This window comes from Chiloscyllium punctatum, chromosome 11 (genome assembly GCF_047496795.1).
Source record: "Chiloscyllium punctatum isolate Juve2018m chromosome 11, sChiPun1.3, whole genome shotgun sequence".
NCBI lineage: Eukaryota > Metazoa > Chordata > Chondrichthyes > Orectolobiformes > Hemiscylliidae > Chiloscyllium > Chiloscyllium punctatum.
Window position 1 is genome coordinate 74,007,297 of NC_092749.1, and position 20,355 is coordinate 74,027,651.

At 41.2% G+C, this 20,355-nt stretch overlaps 1 protein-coding gene across 6 annotated transcripts in view; it reads right to left on the reverse strand.

Moving 5' to 3' along the window:
• Positions 1–6,974, reverse strand: part of tfb1m (transcription factor B1, mitochondrial) — a 63,301-nt gene extending 56,327 nt beyond the window's left edge. Inside the window, exons 1-2 of one of the 6 annotated variants that reach the window (XM_072581049.1) lie at positions 6,872–6,974; positions 1,381–1,533 (exon numbers count right to left, since the gene is read on the reverse strand). In XM_072581049.1, coding sequence (XP_072437150.1) covers positions 1,381–1,495 — 115 coding nt within the window. In that variant the 5' untranslated portion in view covers positions 1,496–1,533; positions 6,872–6,974. The other 5 variants (XM_072581050.1, XM_072581052.1, XM_072581054.1 and 2 more) reach the window with 5 other exon arrangements.
• Between the last annotated feature and the right edge of the window lie 13,381 nt (positions 6,975–20,355).

Genomic DNA, 20,355 nt, shown 5'->3' on the forward strand with positions numbered 1-20,355 from the left:
CAAAAGACTACAGCAATTTAGTTACAAGACAATTTCCCCTTTGGAAATCCATGCTGACTCTTGCCAATCAACGCATCTTTTGCCATGTAACTAATAATTTTATTTGGAAAGGCAAGGACTAATTAGGGATAGTCAACATGGCTGTGTGTGGGAAATCATGTCTCACAAACTTGATTGAATTTTTTGAGGAAGCAACGAAGAGGATTGATGAGGGCAGAGTGGTAGATGTGATCTATATGGATTTAATAAGGCGTTTGACAAGATTCCCCATGGGAGACTGATTAGCAAGGTTAGATCTCACGGAATACAGGGAGAAGTAGCCATTTGGATACAGAACTGGCTCAAAGGTAGAAGACAGAGGGTGGTCATGGAGGGTTATTTTTCAGACTGGAGGCCTGTGACCAGTGGAGTGCCACAAGGATCGGTGCTGGGTACTCTACTTTTTGTCATTTACATAAATGATTTGGATGTGAACATAAGAGGTACAACTAGTAAGTTTGCAGATGATAACAAAATTGGAGCTGTAATGGACAGCAAAGAGGGTTACCTCAGGTTACAACGGGATCTGGACCAGATGGGCCAATGGGTTGAGACGTGGCAGATGGAGTTTAATTCAGATAAATGCAAGGTGCTGCATTTTGAGAAAGCATATCTTAGCAGGACTTATACAGTTAATAGTAAAGTCCTAGGGAGTGTTACTAAACATTTTTAAGGGGAAACTTGCAGAGCTATGAGGAAAGAGCACATGATTTTTCTTTTAATGTAGTTTCTAATAACTTTTAATGATCCTACTTCAATTCAAATAGCATTCCACAGCAGGAAGTAAACTAGGAAACCATATCATCACTGACTAAATTAAATTTTGGTTCTCAATTGTGAATTGACAAAAGCCAAAAACTGCTACAGTTTCATCTATGTATTTACCTTAAGCAGACTGATTCTCAAGTGCCAAGCCATTGTCTCAAGATTGAGTGAAGCACTTCAACTTTTGTTCCATCCAAAATATAACATTATCTGAAGATTGTTTTGAGAAATTCTCTTTCAGGATAGGGTTATAATGAAATTTAACATTAAATATAATCTGGATTATAATGTATATACATTGGAATTTTATTCTGAGATGTTTTCTCAATTTTATTTTAAAATATTAATATACAGATTTATCATTAACTCTACTTATTAAATGAAGTACACATAGTTCACAGTAGTAACATGTTTAAATAACTGAGTTCACTGATTTGTACATGACGATTTAATCAAACAACAACATCCTAGTCACAGACATGCAAGAATGAGAAGATGTACTGATAAAATGTTGATGCTTTAAGTGCAAAAGTAGAGAGTAAAATCTTAAATCTAATATTTAAAATGTTCACTTACCTGTTAATCTTAAATCCAACAAGAAGTTCTGAGATAGCTGCTTTTTAGCTCTCAGCTTATATAGCTTGATAATTTCTCCAATGGTGGGAAGAGGAGGCAAACGAGAAGAAATCATTTTCCCTGTTGTTGTCACGGTACAAGCTCTTTACATTCCTGAAAGAATAGAGTTACCAAACAATACACTATTACAGGAAAGACTTCTCAAATTCATAATGTCTTTTAGATTAATTGGGAATTGCATTGGCATTTACTTATTAGTGTTTAACAACTGTTGAGCAGCCAGAGGTTACTGGCATCAGTTCGTCTAGGTTGATCAGATCAATTTTGCAGTGTACCAATATTAGATGGAGAAAACAGTCCAATATATGGTCAATTATAACATTTAATTATATTATTCCTCAGGCCATCTCACAGGTTATTAACAACTATTCACATTGTAGAGTTGTTGATATATTTCACCCAGAGCAGTATGCAGATGCACATCATTCCACAGGTACCCGCACAAAATCTGACTTCACAAAAAACTAATGTAACTTGACATTGATTTTTGTCAGTACCGCTGTACATTTCAAGTATAGACGTGCAGAAATTCCACATTTCCTAACAGCTCCTAACAGCAGAATATGTGATCATGAGGCCCAAGAAAAATAATGGCATACAGCAGCAGCTCATTGGTGCCATATTTTGGATCATGCAATGTATCTTTTCGCCCATTTCTCACACAGCAGTGCCACATTACACAATGAATAAAATAGGTTACAAGCACTAAAAAACTTTAAAATGACCTAAAATGTCTGCTCAGAATAGACTGGTAAGAAAATAAGAAGTAGGAGCAGGAATAGGCAATTCTAGCCCTCAGGGCTAATCTGCTATTTAATATGATCATGGCTGATGTTGTCTCAGCCTCAACTCCACTATTGCATACTTGCCATAATCTTTCAACCTGTTACTAATTAAAAATATATCTATCTATCTATCTCCTCCTTAAATATTTAGTAAGTGTCCCAGCAACAACCACACTCTGGGGTTGTGAATTCCACAAATTCATGACCCTTTGAAAAGAATAATTTCTCATCTGTTTTAAATCTGCTACACCTTATCCTAAAACTAGGGCCTCTTGTTCTAGACTGCCGCATGTGAGGAAACATCCTTTCAACATCTATTTTGTCAATCTCCTTTAGCACCTTTATATATGTCAATCAGATTTCTTCTCATACTTTTAAACTCCAGAGAGTATAGGTCTTAAGTGCTCAACCTCTCTTCATAATACAATCCCCTTATCTCTGGAATCAATCTAGCAAGCCTCCTCCCAACTGCCTCCAATGCAATTACATTCCTCCTCAAGTGAAGTGACCAGGTTGATATAGAATACACCAGGTGCAGTTTCACCAATGCCTGGTACAGTTGCAGCAACACTTCCCCAATTTTATATTCTATTATTTTAGCAATAAATGCCAAACTTGTCTTTCCCTTCCTTATTACCTGCTGTTCCTACCTATTAGTGTTGTGATTCATGCACATGGAACCCAGACCACTCTGCACCGAAGCACTCTAAAGTTTCTCTTCTCTTGAAAAGTAAATTGCCTTTCTATTCATTCAATCAAAACAGGTAAACTCATGCTTATCCTCGTTTAAGTCCCAAATTTTGGCCCATTCACCTAACCTCCCTATATTTACTTGTAAATTTGTTATTTCTTCATTGCAACTTACCTTCCCAGCTGTTTTAGCGTCATCTGAAAAATTTGTGATTGTACTTTCTCTCCCCACATTCAAGTGATTAATATAAATTGTAAATAGTTGGGGCCCAAGGACTAAACCATGTGGTACCCCCTGGTTAGCAAGATGTAAACTGGAGAAGACCATTTATTCTGACTTCCAGCTTTCTGTTAGTTGGCCAAGCCTATATCCAAAATAATAAATTACCCAACCCCATATGATCTTAACTTTTGTGTAGCACCATATCAAATGCCTTTTGCAAGTCTAGATATACTACAGCTACAAGATTCCTATGATCTATATTGCTTGTTACAACTACAAAGATCTCTAGCAAATTAGTCAAACATAATCTACCCTTCATAAAACCATATAGACTCTGATGGATTGCATTTTGACTTTCCAAAATGTTATTACTTCCTTAATGGATTTCAACAATTTTCCCAATGCTAAACTAACTAGTCTGTAGTTTCCTACTTTCTGATTCCAAGATTCAATTTGTTTACTCCCCCATGCCATTTTGCTGAACATTTGAACAGTCAAAGGTGGCACTTCTGAGCTAATCATGGTAATGTAGATTGAAGTCTTCAACATTAAGTATATTCTCTGTTTGATTCTCTAACTGATTACTCAAAGTTCTCTTCAATGTGAAAGAGTATTAATCTCTCTGTTGGGAATAACTATACACACCCAACAATGTATAGCTGTGTTTCCCTTTTCTCTGCCACACACATCCATAAACCCAAATGTTCTCACACTGTCCCCTAAACACTAAAGAACTACAGATGATGGAAATCTAAAACAAAAAAAGTGCTTGAGAAACTGAACAGGTCTGGTAGCATCTATGGATAGAAAAGAAAGCAGTTCACAGTTTGAGTCTAGTATCAAGGGCTTTGGAAGGTGAGGAGAGAGTAGGCAAACGGGCAAGTTCACCTTCTGTGAACGCATGGGAAAGTTCCATGGGGTTTTTGGGAGTTAAGGAAGTGTCCGGGAGGCTAACAAGCGAAGGAGGGGAATATGTGTCTGGCTGCGTGGCATCTGACTGGAGGTGTTAGGAATGGCTGCTTATGAGCCTTTGGATGCAAAGTCTAGCGGGGTGGAAATTGAGGACCAGGGTGACTCCACCCTTGTTGGGAAGGGTGAGGGCAGAAGGTCAGGAAGTGCGTCAGACACACCCGATGGTCCTGCCAACTGCAGTGGCAGGAAATCCTTGGAAGAAGAAGAAAGGTGGATGTTTCTGAAGCCTCGCCTTCTAAAGGTGACATCATCAGAATAGATGCATGGATGCAGAGAAACTGGGGAAAATGGAATGGAGTCCTTACAGGAAACAGAGTGAGAGAATATATAGTCAATGTAACTGTGGGAGTTGGCGAGTTCATAATAGATATCAGTGATTAGTATAGCTCTGGAAATGGAAATAGAGATGTCAAAGAAGGGAAAGAGGAAGGAGGCGATGGACCAGATTAAGGTGAGAGCAAAATGGAAATTGAAAGCAAAATTCATAAAGACAGCTGTAGAGGCAAAGAAGATTGCCTTCCTAATGTTTAATTATTCAAAATGTTAGTTCTTACAACAGAATGTCAGATGAGCAAATCTTAAACTGTGGAGGGAGTGCATGGGCCAAGTGGAGCAACAGTGAGGTAAAGCTGAGGGCTGCACTGACTGACATCTTTGAAAGATTCATATTGCACAAGAGTGAAATTCTGCTCATGAATACTGTTACACACTCTGCCAATAAAATCATGGCAGCATGAAATAAACACAAAGTCAATGAAAGAAATACTATTAATACAACAGTAAATAAATATGAAGGAGCAAATTACTGTAATGGTATTGGCAGGACTAGCATGCTTATACATTTAGGTGGTGTAAGAGGACATTCTCAAAGTTGAATATTAGTGTTCCTACCTAAATAAAAACAGTAAGAACTGTGAATACTGTAAATCAAAAACAAAAATAGAAACTGCAGGAAAAACTCAGACATTTCAGCTCAAAACTGGCCAGTTCTAAAGGAAGTGTCGCCAGATTCAAAAAATTAATTCTGATTTCTTCTAACAGATACTGCCATACGTGCTGCACTTTACTAGCAATTTCTATGTTTGTCACATTGTTCCTACCTCTGCACTAGAAGGTTCAAGTTCCACCTGCCCTTGATGTGCGCCCTATCAGAACAAGTTGATTAAAAATACGTCTGGGAAACATGACATTATGCTTTCAGATGTTTTTGCCGAAGACCAAAATGCAATATGTGGGGAGTATGGGCAGGTTTCTGAAATGAACAGAGCGGGGACCGGGAAGCAGCCATATAGAGGGTGGTGGACGATAGTTTTCAGACTGGAGACCTGTGACCAGTGGAGTGCCACAAGGATCTGTGCTAGGTCCACTGCTTTTCTGCATTTATATAAATGATTTGGATATGAACAGATGAGGTATATAGTTAGTAAGTTTGCAGATGACACAAAAATTGGAGGTATAGTGGACAGTGAAGAAGGTTACCTCAAAGTACAACAGGTTTGATCAGATGGGCCAATGGTCTGAGGAGTGGCAGATGAAGTTTAATTTAGATAAATGTGAGTTACTGCATTTTGGAAAAGCAAGTCAGAGCATGACTTCTACACTTTATGGTAAGGTCCTGGGGAGTGTTACTGAACAAACAGACCTCAGAGTGCAGGTTCATAGTTCCTAGAAAGTGGAGTTGCAGATAGATAGGAGAGTGAAGGCAGCATTGGTATGCTTTCCTTTATTGATCAGAGCATAGAGTATAGGAGTTGGGGGGTCATTTTGCGGCTGTACAGGACATTAGTGATGCCAAATTTGGAATGAAAGGATTCAGAAAAGATTTGCAAGGATGTTGCCAGAATTGGAGCTATAGGGAGAGGCTGAATACGCTGGGGCTGTTTTCCCTGGAGCGTCAGAAGTTGAGGGGTGGCCTCAGAAGGTTATAAAATCATGGATAGGATAAACAGACAAGGTATTTTCCTGGAGTGGGGGAGTCCAGAACTAGAGGGCAGAAGTTTAGGGTGAGAGGGGAAAGATATAAAGGAGACCTAAGGGGCAACTTTTTCACACAAAGGGTGGTGCATGTATGGAATGAGCTGCCAGAGGAAATGGTGGAGGCAGGTACAATTGCAACATCTAAAAGGCATCTGGATGGGTATATGAATAGGAAGGGTTTGGAGGGATATGGACCAAGTACTGGCAAATGGGACTAGATCAGGTTGGGATATCTGGTCAGCATGGACAAGTTGGACTGTAGTGTTTATCTTTATGACTCCATATTCTGAGCAGGAAACCACGCTGAACTGTAACGCTGCAAAGTTCTCAAATAGGCAACATTAAAAACACAGATTACAATAAACCTCCGTGCATTAAAGTTTCAGTCTCCTTCAAGAGTAACGCAAGGAAAGATTAAATGCAGACTGTCTAACCACATGCTCCCATTGCCTAAATACCGTACGGTTCCGTCCAACTATTCGAGCTTAGTTCCCATTTGGATCATGCAACTCGTGAACTGAGTGGACACAGACCAGATATTCAGTAACCAACTACCTCGGACACAAGAACCAGCTCATACTGTTCCAGAGCTAACTGAGCATTTACTTCAGTAACAGAGCCACAGTGCTTCCGCAAACTAAACTCAGCCTAAGGCGAGCTAGTCCCCAGTCTGGATCAGAGTGTGGTACTGGAAAAGCACAGCAGTTCAGACAGCATCCGAGAAGCAGGAAAATCGACATTTCGGGCAAAAGCCCTTCATCAGGAATAGAGGCCAGTCAATCACCTAACTCAGGCCCAGGCTCCCGTCCAGCCCTCTTCACTACAAGGCCGCATTTCCACTGACTGACAGGGGTCCCGGCCAATCACAGCTGAGGAAGAAAGCTGACAAACCATTTGTGGGCGGCACCAGAATAAACCAATCGTAACTTCAAGCCTGAACAGCCCAATCACAATGAGAAAACAGACCCTGAACAGACCAATTAGAGCAGGGGAACTGAACAGACCGACCAATCGGAACGGGACTGTATTGCCTGTCCGGACCATTCACGAAGTGGCCCAGTCATGAGCCAATCAGTGTGTTCTAAGCGCCGAGGGGCGGGTCTTGCTGGGCAAGGAGGAGAACTGTGAATGTGGTGCTTTAAGCGGTTTGTAGTAATTCAGGGACCTTGATCGTATCAAATGATTCAAAATATGATCTTAGTAATTCTGCTACTATCTAGAGGGTCACTGGAGTCGAAATGTTAACTCGGTGTTCTCTGTGCAGATACGGTCAGAGCTGATGTATTTCCGTTTTCTAGCATCCCCAGTTTTTTATGATGTTAAATGTTGCATTTTCTTTGCTGAAGGAGCTGACTTCATGCTACGTGTACAGTTCCCAACGTTTCATGCCGCTTCTCTGTGGCCATTCTTGAACTAGTTAGTCTTAAATTGAATGGAAAGATATGAAACAAAACGATGTTAATTAAATCTAATCATGGTTGCCTTCGCCAGCTGAGTGTAGCCAATTAACTGGCTTTGGCTTGTGTTTTACCAAAAATCGGCTGTGTCAGCTTTGGGGAGTTTAATGGAGGGTTTCTCCCTGTGAATTACCTCATGCAATTACCCACAGCTTGTCTTATTACTTATTCACCATACCTCCTTGGTATTGTAATGCTAACTCTCCCTCACCGAGGTAGGTTCTCTATTCCCACAGAATTCCCAGCTTCTGTGCACCTGGTGAAGCACTACAAACCCAGAGCTGCCCTGTACACTGCACGCTATGGAAATGAAGGAAACTTCTGAGGGGACGTGGGTGGTCTATGTGATACTTCATTGCAAATACACGCTGTCACTGGCTAATAAATTGCTATTTGCTATAATCAACTACCTGATGGATTTACGAAGTTAAAAATCACACAACACCAGTTTGTTATAGTCCAACAGGTTTAATTGGAGGCACACTAGCTTTCGGAGTGATGCTCCTTCATCAGGTGATATTGGAGGGGTCGATCGTAACACAGAATTTATCGCAAAAATTTACAGTGTGATGTAACTGAAATTATACATTGAAAAATTGATTGTCTGTTAAGCCTTTCATCTGTTAGAATACAGTGATAGTTTCACTTCTTTCATGTGTAAATCACAAAACCTTTTTTTTAAAGTTGCATTCTTGGGTTAGCTGTTAACAATGGTGATAGCTAGACAATATGTTGAAGGTGTGGCCCTCTGTGTTCTCTGCCTATGCCATGCCATCCACCTGATGGATTGTTATTGTAACTCCACTGTAAAGGGATCTAAGATGGCAGCAGAGTAGGACGCTCCTGTGCTTCACCTCTTTTTTTCCTCCTCTTCATCTCCCTCCTTTAGAAGCAAATACTAGTGCAGGGGCAGGCACTGGCAACAAGCCCTGGAACAGTGTCTGGGCTGCAAGCCTCTGTACTGCACATAGGCAGTGAGTCCCTGGCGGACACTGGCAGGGGGAGGCAATCCTGGCACTTACCTTGAAGCAACTGAATGCTTATACGGAGTGCACCGGGGCTTGGAATAGAGTAGGGATGGCTGTTGGACTTGGGTCTGACGTGAGCAGTCAGACCACATTCATCAGACCCTGCAGTGACCTGCTACACTGTAAAGTCCATTTGAAATTTCCTACCTTACGATAATGTCAACCCTTTAATGCCATATTTTAAACTTATTTTTTCGACTCTAGGTAACACAGCTACTTTTATTCCTCTGCTGTATCCAAGAATTGTAACTAGATACTAGTACCTGAGATGTCACCATAATAAGGCGGACATTGTAAAAGCTTTTCACTGTACTCCTGCAATGGAGTACGTGTGACAATAAAAGGATATTCTGTTTTATTCTGTACAGACTACCCATCATTAGTGCTATTAGACTTTTGCCTAAGGGAATGCTATTCTTTTCCTAATGGCCGAACCACTTTCTCATTGATTAATGTGGGTGTCAAATGTTGGAAAGTGATAACTTTTATGGAAGTCACCAGAATCAAATAGCCATCCCACTTCTTCAGGTCACAGGTCCCACTCCATCTATTGACATAGTTTGGTGATGGGTCTCAGAACATACCTGGTCTGCAGTGGCATTGCACGTTGCTCACATGGAAGAAGTGGCATTCACAACAATTGACTCTGGCTCTTCCTTACCTCCTCTTAAGCCCTTTGGGGACATCCAGCTGCAACATTTTCACATGGAATCTGATTGGCAGCATTTGGTGATTGTGGTGAAAGTGGTTCGGTCATTAGGAAAAGCTTACTGGCATACCTGTTACTTGAACCTTACAGCTTAGCGAGCAAATGTTACCCTGTTACCCTTTTGTCTCTCTGCGCTATTGTTGCACTGCAGCCTTTATGTGGGTGTTTGACATCAGCTCCCTTATTCCAATGTAGCAGCACAAACCATGTTGCACTAATGTGATAGAAAACTTTGAGTGCAGCAGGATTGCTTAAACCTTGTCCGTTCTAAACTGTAGCACCCAAGTTAGGCAGCATTGCATATAAAAACATGTTGGCAAATACAGTTTAAGGTGAGAGGAAATCAACTCTGCTATTGTGTAGCCTGTAAGATCTTGGACTGTCTTTGCAAATTGTAGGTAAAAACAATGACTGCAGATGCTGGAAACCAGATTCTGGATTAGAGTGGTGCTGGAAAAGCGCAGCAGTTCAGGCAGCATCCGAGGGGCAGGAAAATTGATGTTTCGGGCAAATTGTAGCCTACAGGTGACACTTTTAAAGTTACCTGTGATTACTTCTGCTTCACAGGTATGCCTATAACTAATCTGTAACTATCCCACAGAGTTGAGCATTGCATGCATTTCAATGCAATGAAATACAATTACAGAATTCTTCAATCTGTACCATATAAGTGATTAATGTAATTGTCACATTGTTAACCTGTGTGCTCTATAGAAAAATTACTCTGCAAACCTCAGGTGTGATCCTAACCATTTTCCCTTATTATGATTTCGATGAGTATGAAAGGCGATGCAGATCTTGCTTGAAAGAATATGTCACAGGCTCATTAAGCAACCCTTCCTGGACCTCCATGTCCTTTTCTTCCTTGTATTCCCTATCAAGTCCATCAGTACTGAGCTTCCACATGTTCCCATCCAACTTTTAAATTTAAATCTTCAACTCCCAATAATACATCCTGAGCCCCAGTCCCATAGCTTGGCCATGGCATCAATCGTGCTGTGTTGTCCTCATTCTGAAGCCAGACTCAATCCCACCATTCTCAGTGCATTGATGGTAATAGGTTAACACAATCATCACACATTTTTATGTTGAGTTGTTCTCCTTCATTATTAGTATTATTCCCATTGCATCTCACCATGCTGCCTTCATTCCCAAGATTGACCTCCCAACTTCCCTGCCACAGCTGTGGCTTTTGAGAACTCCCTTGATTTTCATTGAGCAGACTGCATTTTATTAACATAGTCACCTACAAATCAGATGACTCCACCAATTAAAGTCCACTTTCTATCAATCAACACTCTTCTCTCATGCATTATAAATGTTGGTTTTCTCCTGAAATTGCTATGCTTGCACATTTTCCTGTGGACCTCAAATTGAAAAGTTTTGACAAAATTTGACTTCTTTCAAATGTCTCCATGTTATAGTCTTAATATTGAAAAAAAAGTTCCATGTTAAGTGTGTAGCCAATGGGGAAAAACATTTCAAACACTTTTCTTTTTACCAGAAGTAGTTTTTACGTGTAAAACTTTTATAAGACACCTTCTCGATGGTTAGGAGGCTAAGTCTATTATTTCTGATTTGGAGATGCGGTATTGGACTGGGGTGTACAAAGTTAAAAATCAGACAGCACCATGTTATAGTCCAACAGGTTTATTTGGAAGCACTAGCTTTCAGAGCACTGCTCTTTCATCAGGTGGTTGTGGAATATAACTTATAGTCATGCAATTCCACAGTATAAAATTGGCCTTATCAGCATGCTTTATAAATAGGACCCAAGGTGTTTGTTCAGTGTGCAAACTGATGCCAAATTAGGGCACATTACAGCCATCCTGTGGGATAATGCCTATTCTAATCAGACGATTTGTTATTTAATATCCTATAAACTCCTGAAAGGCCCTAAGGTGATCATTTTTGAAGAATATAGAATCTAACTCTCATTAGCTATCTCAAAAGTTTGAGATATAGCACAAGCAAACTATTTCATGTTGCTACTATGTAGTAGCAGCATAATTAGTGTTCATGAAGCATTTCAGAGAGACCATTCTGTCTGCGATTCCCTTCCCACCTCCCCGCCCCCCCCCCCCCACCAGCCCATCCCCCACTCCCAGCACCTCCCCTTGCCATTGCAAGAAGTGCAAAACCAGTGTCCTCACCTCTGTCCAAGGTCCCAAAGGATCCTTCCACCTCTGACAGAAATTTACCTGTGCGCGACACACATCATCTACTGTATGTTCTCCTCCATATCGCAACGTATGCGTCCTGTCTGTCCGATTATTTCAGAGAACATTTCTGAGACACCTGCACCAAGCAACCCCACTGCCCGTGGCTGAACACTTCAACTACCCTCCCCCCACTCCACTAAGGACATGCAGGTCCTGAACTACCTCCATCACCAAACCCTAACCACCCGATGCCTGGAGAAAGAATGCCTCGTCTTCTTCCTTAGGACCCTGAATGCATACGAGGTCAATGTGGATTTCACCAGTTTCCTTATTTCCCCTCCCCCACCTTATCCCAGTCCCAAGCCTTCAACTCAGCATCTTTCTTCCTACCTATTCGCTCCACCCTCCTCTCTGACCTATCACTTACACTCCCACTTTCATCTACCTATTGCATTCCCAACTACCTTTCCACCCCATGCCTCTCCAATTTATATCTCAGCCCCCCTGCCCACAAGCCTCATTCCTGATGAAGGGCTTATGCCCAAAACATTGATTCCCCTGCTGCATGGATGCTGCCTGACTTACTGTGCTTTTCCAGCACCACAGTCTTGACTTTTGATCTCCAGCACTGCAGTCCTTGTCTTCTCCCAGTTCGCTATCAACAGGTTTGTTGAAGTTGTGGCTTTCAAGAGGTTATTTACCTAAATAAATAAATTGAAAAAAAAATCCTGTACAGTACCCTGGATTAACACAGAGTCCAATGTTAAAATGTTGGAATAATGTCAGGAAACATACCTTCCAATGGAAGATTATTACCTGGAAGGATCTACCAGGTTGAGCAATGCAGGTGAAATATATCGTGTACGTCCAACAGCCAGTTGCAATCATAACAATAAAAATGTCCCATAGTATTTCAAAAAAGCATAAGGAAAAATTGCATATGATCAAAATCTTGGTCAAGATGTGGGATTAAAGAAAGACCTTGAAAAGAGGAAAGGAAGGCGGCAGTTTAGAATTCCATTGTGTTACAAATTGGAGCTGAAGGAATAATTACAACCCAATGGGATAATTGGGATCCCCCAATGGACCTAATTCACAGAAGAAGGTTGAGAGTTCCTGGGAGATTGTGGGCCTGGAGTATGCTACAGGGATAAGAAGGCAAAAGACTGATCTAGACCAGTCATATTTATAATTCAGAGCAAGAAAAGGTCGGAGTCTTGCAGTGAGTAAATCATCCCAAAATCTATCTACAAAGCACAAGTCAGTGATAAAATGTTCTCCACTTGCCTGAAAGAGTACTGCACCAACAACACTCAAAACGTTATATACCATCCAAGGCAAAGCAGCCTGCCAGCACCCATCACCCAAGTCAAACATTTCACGTTCCTTTCACAGTGGCAACAGTGTGTATGTACCATGTTAGGAATACTGAGCTAAGATACATAAACAAGGTCACTGTCAGGATGTAGATACGATGCAGACAGAAAAGATTTGGATAAGTTGAAATATTGTATATGGGTGAAAGTTAGAATGGAGGAATGTAGGCAATTTAGGCTTAACTGAGACTTTCGGCAGAAGATGTACTGAATATGGAAAGAGAGATATCATATTACAATCAGCAGTTTTTATGACAAATGGATAAGGATACAAACTCCTGTCAGGGCACATAATTCATAAACAATCCTATGAAGATGAGTGGTCAGGGGTGCATTTATTGGAAACAGTACAGAGTTTGATAGGACCAAGAATAATAATTCAGGTGCAAATGTTCAGCTGGAGGAAATTTAAAGTAGATTAAAAGCCGGACTACTGGAGACCGGTGGTAGCAGCTTTATCTCTGGGTCAGATGACTAGGTTTAAGTTCCATCTGCTCCAGAAATGTCTCCTAACACATCAGAACACGTTGATTAAAAATAATTAGGACTCTTGTGGCCAATGGTAGTATTCCTACATATGGACCAGGAAGGCCAAGTTCAAGTTCCACCCGCTCCAGGGATGTGTTGTAACACCTTTGAATTGGTGGATTCAAAAAGGTGTCTACCAGATTGGTGTCTGATAGTAGGGAAACAGTGGAATGATTAAGGAAGGTTGTGCAAGCATGTGTAGAAGCCCAACACAGTTGTTTGGTGGGTGATATCAGCCAAATGAAGTATGTAGATGAGGGAGAGAAGGGAGCAGAAGATGGAACATGAGTACTGCCAACACAATAGCAAGGATAAAAAGAGAAACCTCAAGATGGATCAAACTGCAATCACACAGGTAGATTAGAGACAAATGAAAATAGGTATATTATGCTGGACAGCAGAAAAGATTGTTGGAGCAGAGTGGTGTGATTATTCTGTCAAAAGCTACAAAAAGGTACAGGAAAGGTATAATCATAGTGAATGATGCTTTTTTTTGTTTAGGACTATTTTAATATTGTGAAAGAGGCAAATGAGGAAGGAACTGGGCATGAATTTATTTGCTGACAAACTATACAGGAACATTGTGAAAGAAATGGAGGTTTGAGATGAGATAATAATTTGAAAGAAAGAAAGATCAAGAGTTTCCTTTTTGAGAAAGGGGTGCTATTATTTCTGAAAGGAATGGGCACAGTAGTCTATTATTGGGAACCATTTACTGAATCACTTCTTATAGAAGCCAACACATGGATGCTGTGATGATTGGAATCAAAGATTTCAGTGTAGGGATAAGCAAAACTGATTGGATTTAACTCTTTAACAAATTCAGGATCTTGTTGGTCTCCTTGATTCAGTTACCCACTGGCTAAGTTCAGTGCTATTTGTAGTCTTTCATTTCTCACTAATGAATAAAGGTGATTTCATAAGTGGATCTGCTATCTCATTTAATTTTTTCAATTTTTCTTATCGATTAAGCAACTGTCTTGTATTGCAATACAGGTTTACAAGTACCAGGCAACTGCTGCTTCATTCACATGGGTTGGAATAGGGAGTATAACCTAATCAATACCTCTCTTAACAAACTGTGGGCTTAGGAAGCAAAATAACTATGGTATCTACTATTTAAAAGTGGTACGTCCACTCAAGAAGTAGTTAAGCCAAAATTGGCCAAAAAATACACATTTGAACAAAAGACATTTGTGTTGATACATCATAGTTTATCCTATTTCTTAAGGGCCAGAGGAGCAGCCAGGTCCTACACCCACTCCTTAGTTAGTTTCTTAAAGCTTCAAATATGTATTTCTGGACCATACATACAAGTACCAGGAGTTCAGTGATGTGCAATTATTGTACACAGTAGCATCCAGCCACATTGAGTGCTCTGGTGTCTGGGATTCAGACCATACTTGAGCTCAAGTGCTGAGTTCAGACAAAAAAGTTGCAGAATTGTAATAAATATTTAAAATGTATCGCACATTTTCAAGGTATCGCAAAATGCTTCATAGCAATTTATTAGATGAGACATTTAGTTTCCATTCATTTGTAGGTGCCAGTCTGTGCACAGCAGTGGGAGGATGACTAGTTGATCCACTTTGGTGTTGACTGAGAGATTAGTATTGGCCATTACATTAGGAAACTTCCTACACTTTATGAGAAAAGAATCCCTCAGGAATTTTACTTTCAACTGAATAGACAAAATGGCACATGGTTTAGTATAAAATTCAAAAGATTGTTGCACCAGTGCAGCACTTCTCAGTGCTGTATTGAACAATATATGCTCAAATTGAGGACTGGGACTTGGAAGTCATTGATCCTGATATAAGAAGCTACTCCTTAGGGTACAGAAAAGGTTTACCAGCATATTACTTGGTATGGGGGATTTCAGCTATGAAGAAAGGTTGGATAGACTGGGTTTGTTTTCATTGATAGGCATAAGGTTGAAGGGCAACCTAAGAGAAGTTTGTAAGGTTGTGAATTGCATGGATAGAGTGGAAAGTATGAGGCTTTTTTTCCCAGAGTGGAAATTACTAGAGGACACACGTTCAAAGTGCGGGAGTGGGGTGGGAGGGAAGATGTTTAAAAGAGATGTGCAAGGCAAGTTTTTCCACAAAGGGTCGTGGAGTGCCTGGAATGCTTTGCCAGAGGAGGTGGTGGAAGCAGACACAATAGCAACATTCAAGAAACACCTGCCCGAATATGTGAATATGGATCTTGTAAGTGAAGACAGTTTTAGTGTGGAAGGACAAAATGTGGCAGTGCAGGCTTGGTGGGCTGAAGGGCCTGTTCCTCTGCTGCACTGTTCTTTGTTCCAACAATTAATTAAATGGTCATGGATCATGATCCTGTAATGTTCCATCATAAGGGCACTGGCGTTTTTAAAATTCACTGTGTATCCCTTTAATACTTCTCCATACAAAAATATAAAATTACTACAAAATAATAGAACAATCTTACATTATAACAACAATAACCATAAACAAACTACTACTCTACTCCACAAACAAGCTAGGAGAAAAAAAAACTACACAAGCTGCAATTCAATAAATAACTAAATCAAAACAAAAAGAAACTAAACTGAGTTGACTCAAGGCAAATTAAATTATTTTAAGTCGGGAGCATCAGTTGGCATACCCGTATTTGTTCAGAATTCTTCCTTCCAGAGGCCCCCTGGCCACCAGACACAGTCCTCATGGCTACAAAAAGACCCTAACCAATATAGCCGATAAGTCCATGCCTATATGGTTCAAAAAGGGTTGCCATATCCTATAAAAAGTTCCGTTTTCTGGTGCACCATATTTGTAAGGAAGTCCTGGAGGATGTGCTCCATAACTAACCTATGCCACCCTGAGAGTCCTGGGGATTTTCCAACACCCGACTCTTCAGAATGTTCTTCCTCGCACAAAGTGAAAGAATACTAAACAATTTCTTCCCATGCGCGTCCAAAGAGAAGAGATTCGGCAAACACAAGAGAAGGGACACTGGATCTACTTTGACCTCGGTTCCCAAGACCCCTTCCAAAACACTTGCTATGGCACCCCAATACCTAAGAAGCTTGTGGCATGACCACAAGCAATAAGTAAGAGTACCAACATCTATTTTATATTTGGGGCACATTGGGGATGCTCCTGTCTTAAATTTCGCAAGCCGCTCCAGTGCCAAATAAATCTTGTGGAGTACCTTCAATTGCATAGCCTGCATCCTATTGCAAATCAAAATCTCTCTTACGTTCTCCCAGATATCCTCCCACACCTCTGGTGAGATCTCCACCCACAAAACCTGAGCCCAGATTCCACACAACCGCTCAATGTCTTTCAAGACACTACCTCCTAATAAATGATAGAGGGCACTGACCGAGAGAGTGCTCATAGACCAAAGCCCTCTCCTCTCTATATCTGACTTATAGGGACTAACCATTAATGTAGTCTTTTTCTGTATGAAGTCCCTAACCTGTTGTCCATGAACAACAGATTAATGAGTGTCATTTTGCTTGGGGGGCCTCGATGTGCAGCCAAATTGACCGCAGGTCCTGGCAAACCCAATCAGCCCACAGGGTAGTAGGGAAATTAGTTGGTATTTCTAAAAGTCTGAAAACTCCACCCCTCACCAATCCCCTGCGGAAGCTGCAATTTGGCAAGCTTCATAAGAGGCCGCCTGTGACACCACATAAAAAAGCTGAATCAACTGTTAACTTTGGTAGTTTTTGTAATTGTATTTTCAAGTTTATATGAACTGTTTACTGTTTTCGCTTGGCGCACTATAAATGGGGTTCTTCTTCCTGGGGGATCACAGGCTGCTTTGGATGGCTATAGCTAACCGCTCGTGTAAATGGTGTACCTGGAAAGCTAAGGGGAGTCATTCATCGATTCATCGATTAAGAGAAAGAAGATACTTTCAAGCCTTAGAAAGGAAAGAGTCAGCATCAAAATGAGCATTCACATGGGATATAATAAACGAGGAAGAACATTCATTTTAACCAGAGCTATTCTACCCAAGCAGATATTAACAGTGAGAAGGGGCACCCTTGTTAGCTGCCTCTGCCAATGCTAAAACTGTCAGACCGTATACCATTAGTGAGAATCGCTGCTATAGGATCACTATATAACACTGCCACCCACCTGGCAAAGAACCCTTCCAAGGCCAAACCGTTCCAGGACATAAAAGAGGTACAGCCACTCAACCTGGTCAAACGCTTTCTCTGCAACCAGGGAGACTACCAAGCCCAGAATCGAACTTTGCTGGCACATCTGAAGCATATTTAGCATTCTCCTAATATTATTAGAGAATCTGCAACCCCTAATAAAACCTGTCTGGTCCTCCTTTACAATGAAAGGCAAGACCTCCTCCAGCCTCAACGAGGGAATAAAGGGGTTGTGCCGAGGGCAATATACATTCGAGCTCCCATATTCCTCTCCATATATTAAATCTTTAAGGATCAGAAACCGCCCACATTCATCCTTAATTTGGTCTAACAATTGAAATGGTAGATTCTTCTGAATGAGTATAGCTACTTTTCTAATTTTTGAATTACAGGATGAAAAATCATCCGGCCAAACCCTCCCTGTTGTAACTTTAAGTATTCCTTATCAATTAGATGTGTTTCTTGCAGCAAGGCTACATCGACTCTTTCCTTTCTAAGGCTTGAAAGTATCTTCTTTCTCTTAATCGATGAATTGATGAATGACTCCCCTTAGCTTTCCAGGTACACCATTTACACGAGCGGTTAGCTATAGCCATCCAAAGCAGCCTGTGATCCCCGAGGAAGAAGAACCCCATTTATAGCGTGCCACGCGAAAACAGTAAACAGTTCATATAAACTTGAAAATACAACTACAAAAACTACCAAATCAAAACTTCTACAATGAACCAACATATAACACAAATAAGAGGATACATTCCCCCTTGTTCACAGGGGGCACTCATACTACTCACTAATCCTTCCATTGCTCCTTCGAACTGAAGCCACGCCCCAAACCCAGACAAAACAAAGTACATTAAAGTCACATGCATCTTACAACAGGAAAATTAAAAGTGAGTATTTAACCCATCCCATCCACACTCTGACCCTTGGCAGTGCGCAAGCCCGGGTTGGACCAGGGGCACTGGTTCGACCCGGGCTTGCGCATTGCGACCCAGTGGGCCCGCTCGACCCTCATTCAGTCCACCCAACTTCCAGCTTCAAAAACTGCAGGAGACATTGCTCCAAGAAGCTAATCAGCTGACCTCCATCTTCCCACTCTGGCAGTCCATTCAGGCAGATATTCTTCCGATGGCCTCAATTTTTGAGGTCGTCGACCTGTTCGACTAAGGCCTGTACCTGCCGTTCCAGGACCTGGACCTGGGCCTCTGAAGATTCCACTACGGTTTCAGAAGCCGCAGCCCACTGCTCCACCTCTATGACACGCCACCCGATATGCTGGATCTCCTGATCATGCTTCTGCAGCATGGTCGAGGTTGGTTCCAGCCTGCTGCAGGTCTCCTCCATCGCTGAATCAATCTTCTTTTGGAGTTTCATGAACTCCGAGACCAGGCTCTGCTCCACAGGTAAGTCCCCAGGAGCGTTCGTGAAAGCAAACACTGTGGCCGCAGTTTCTAGTACTGCAGGGGAGTGCTCTGCTTGATGTGATCCTCGCTATCCTTTTCCCTTAGTCATTTTTGTTTCTTTGAGAAAAGCACTGAAACTAATAACAGTTCTAGGGGTGTAAGTCCAACAATTACACCACAATGGGTAAAAAGGGAGAATGAATGCACCACTTTGTCTCGGTTTTTGGACAGAGCCAAGCAGGGCAGACCTACTGGATTGCCGCCATTTTGGATCTCCAACAGGCCCTTCTTTTAAAGGTATCATGACTGAAAGAGTGGGGGATCTTATAGAAACATATAAATTTATGAAGGGAATAGATAAGACAGACATAGGAAGGATGTTTCTACTGGCAGGAGAACCTAGGACAAGAGGGCATAACCTTAAAATTAGGGGGGGGCAGATTTAGGACTGAATTGAGAAGGAATTTCTTCACCCAGAGGGTTGTGAATCAATGGAATTCCCTGCCCAGTGAAGTAGTTAACGCTACTTCATTAAATGTTTTTAAGGCTAAGATTTTTTTTTGAACAATAAAGGAATTAAGGCTTATGGTGACAAGGCAGGTAAGTGGAGCTGAGGCCACAAAAAGATCAACCACGGGCAGCCCGGTGGCACAGTGGTTAGCACTGCTGCCTCACAGCACCAGAGACCCAGGTTCAATTCCCGCCTCAGGCAACTGTCTGTGTAGAGTTTGCACATTCTCCCCGTGTCTGCATGGGTTTCCTCCAGATGCTCCAGTTTCCTCCCACAGTCCAAAAATGTGCAGATTAGGTGAATTGGCCATTACTAAATTGCCCGTAGTGTTAGGTGAAGGGGTGAATGTATGGGAATGGATCTGGGTGGGGTTGCTCTTCGGAGGGTCGATGTGGACTTGTTGGGCCGAAGGGTCTGTTTCCACACTGTAAGTAATCTAATCTAATCATGATGCTATTGAATGGCGGAACAAGCTCAAAGGGCCAGATAGCCTAATCCTGCTGCAAGTTTTTATATATGAAAGGACAGTCATCAAATTCAGGGCTTTTTTGACCATTTTTCTTTGGGAATTAAGAGAAAATTATGCTTCTAATTGTTAAAGCAACAGAGATTTACATTGGTTTATCAAGGATGATTTCATGCAGTTGGAGAATATTATACAGCCGTAAATTGATATTTAAGCAATAATTGAAAAAGCTGGAAATACTAAGTGAGTCAGTTGGTAAATTGAAAACAGACAAGACTACAGGACTGATAGCCTATATTCTAGGGTCTTAAATGAAATGGCAGCAGAGAAAGTGGATCTATTGGTTATAACATTACAAAATACTCCGGATGCAGGAAAGGCTCTGCAGGTTGGAAAAATGCTAATATTTGCTAATACAAAATAAAAATGTGAAATGCTAATAATGCTAATTGCCAAAGGGAGAGAGGAAGTAGGAAGCTACAAAGCATTTAGC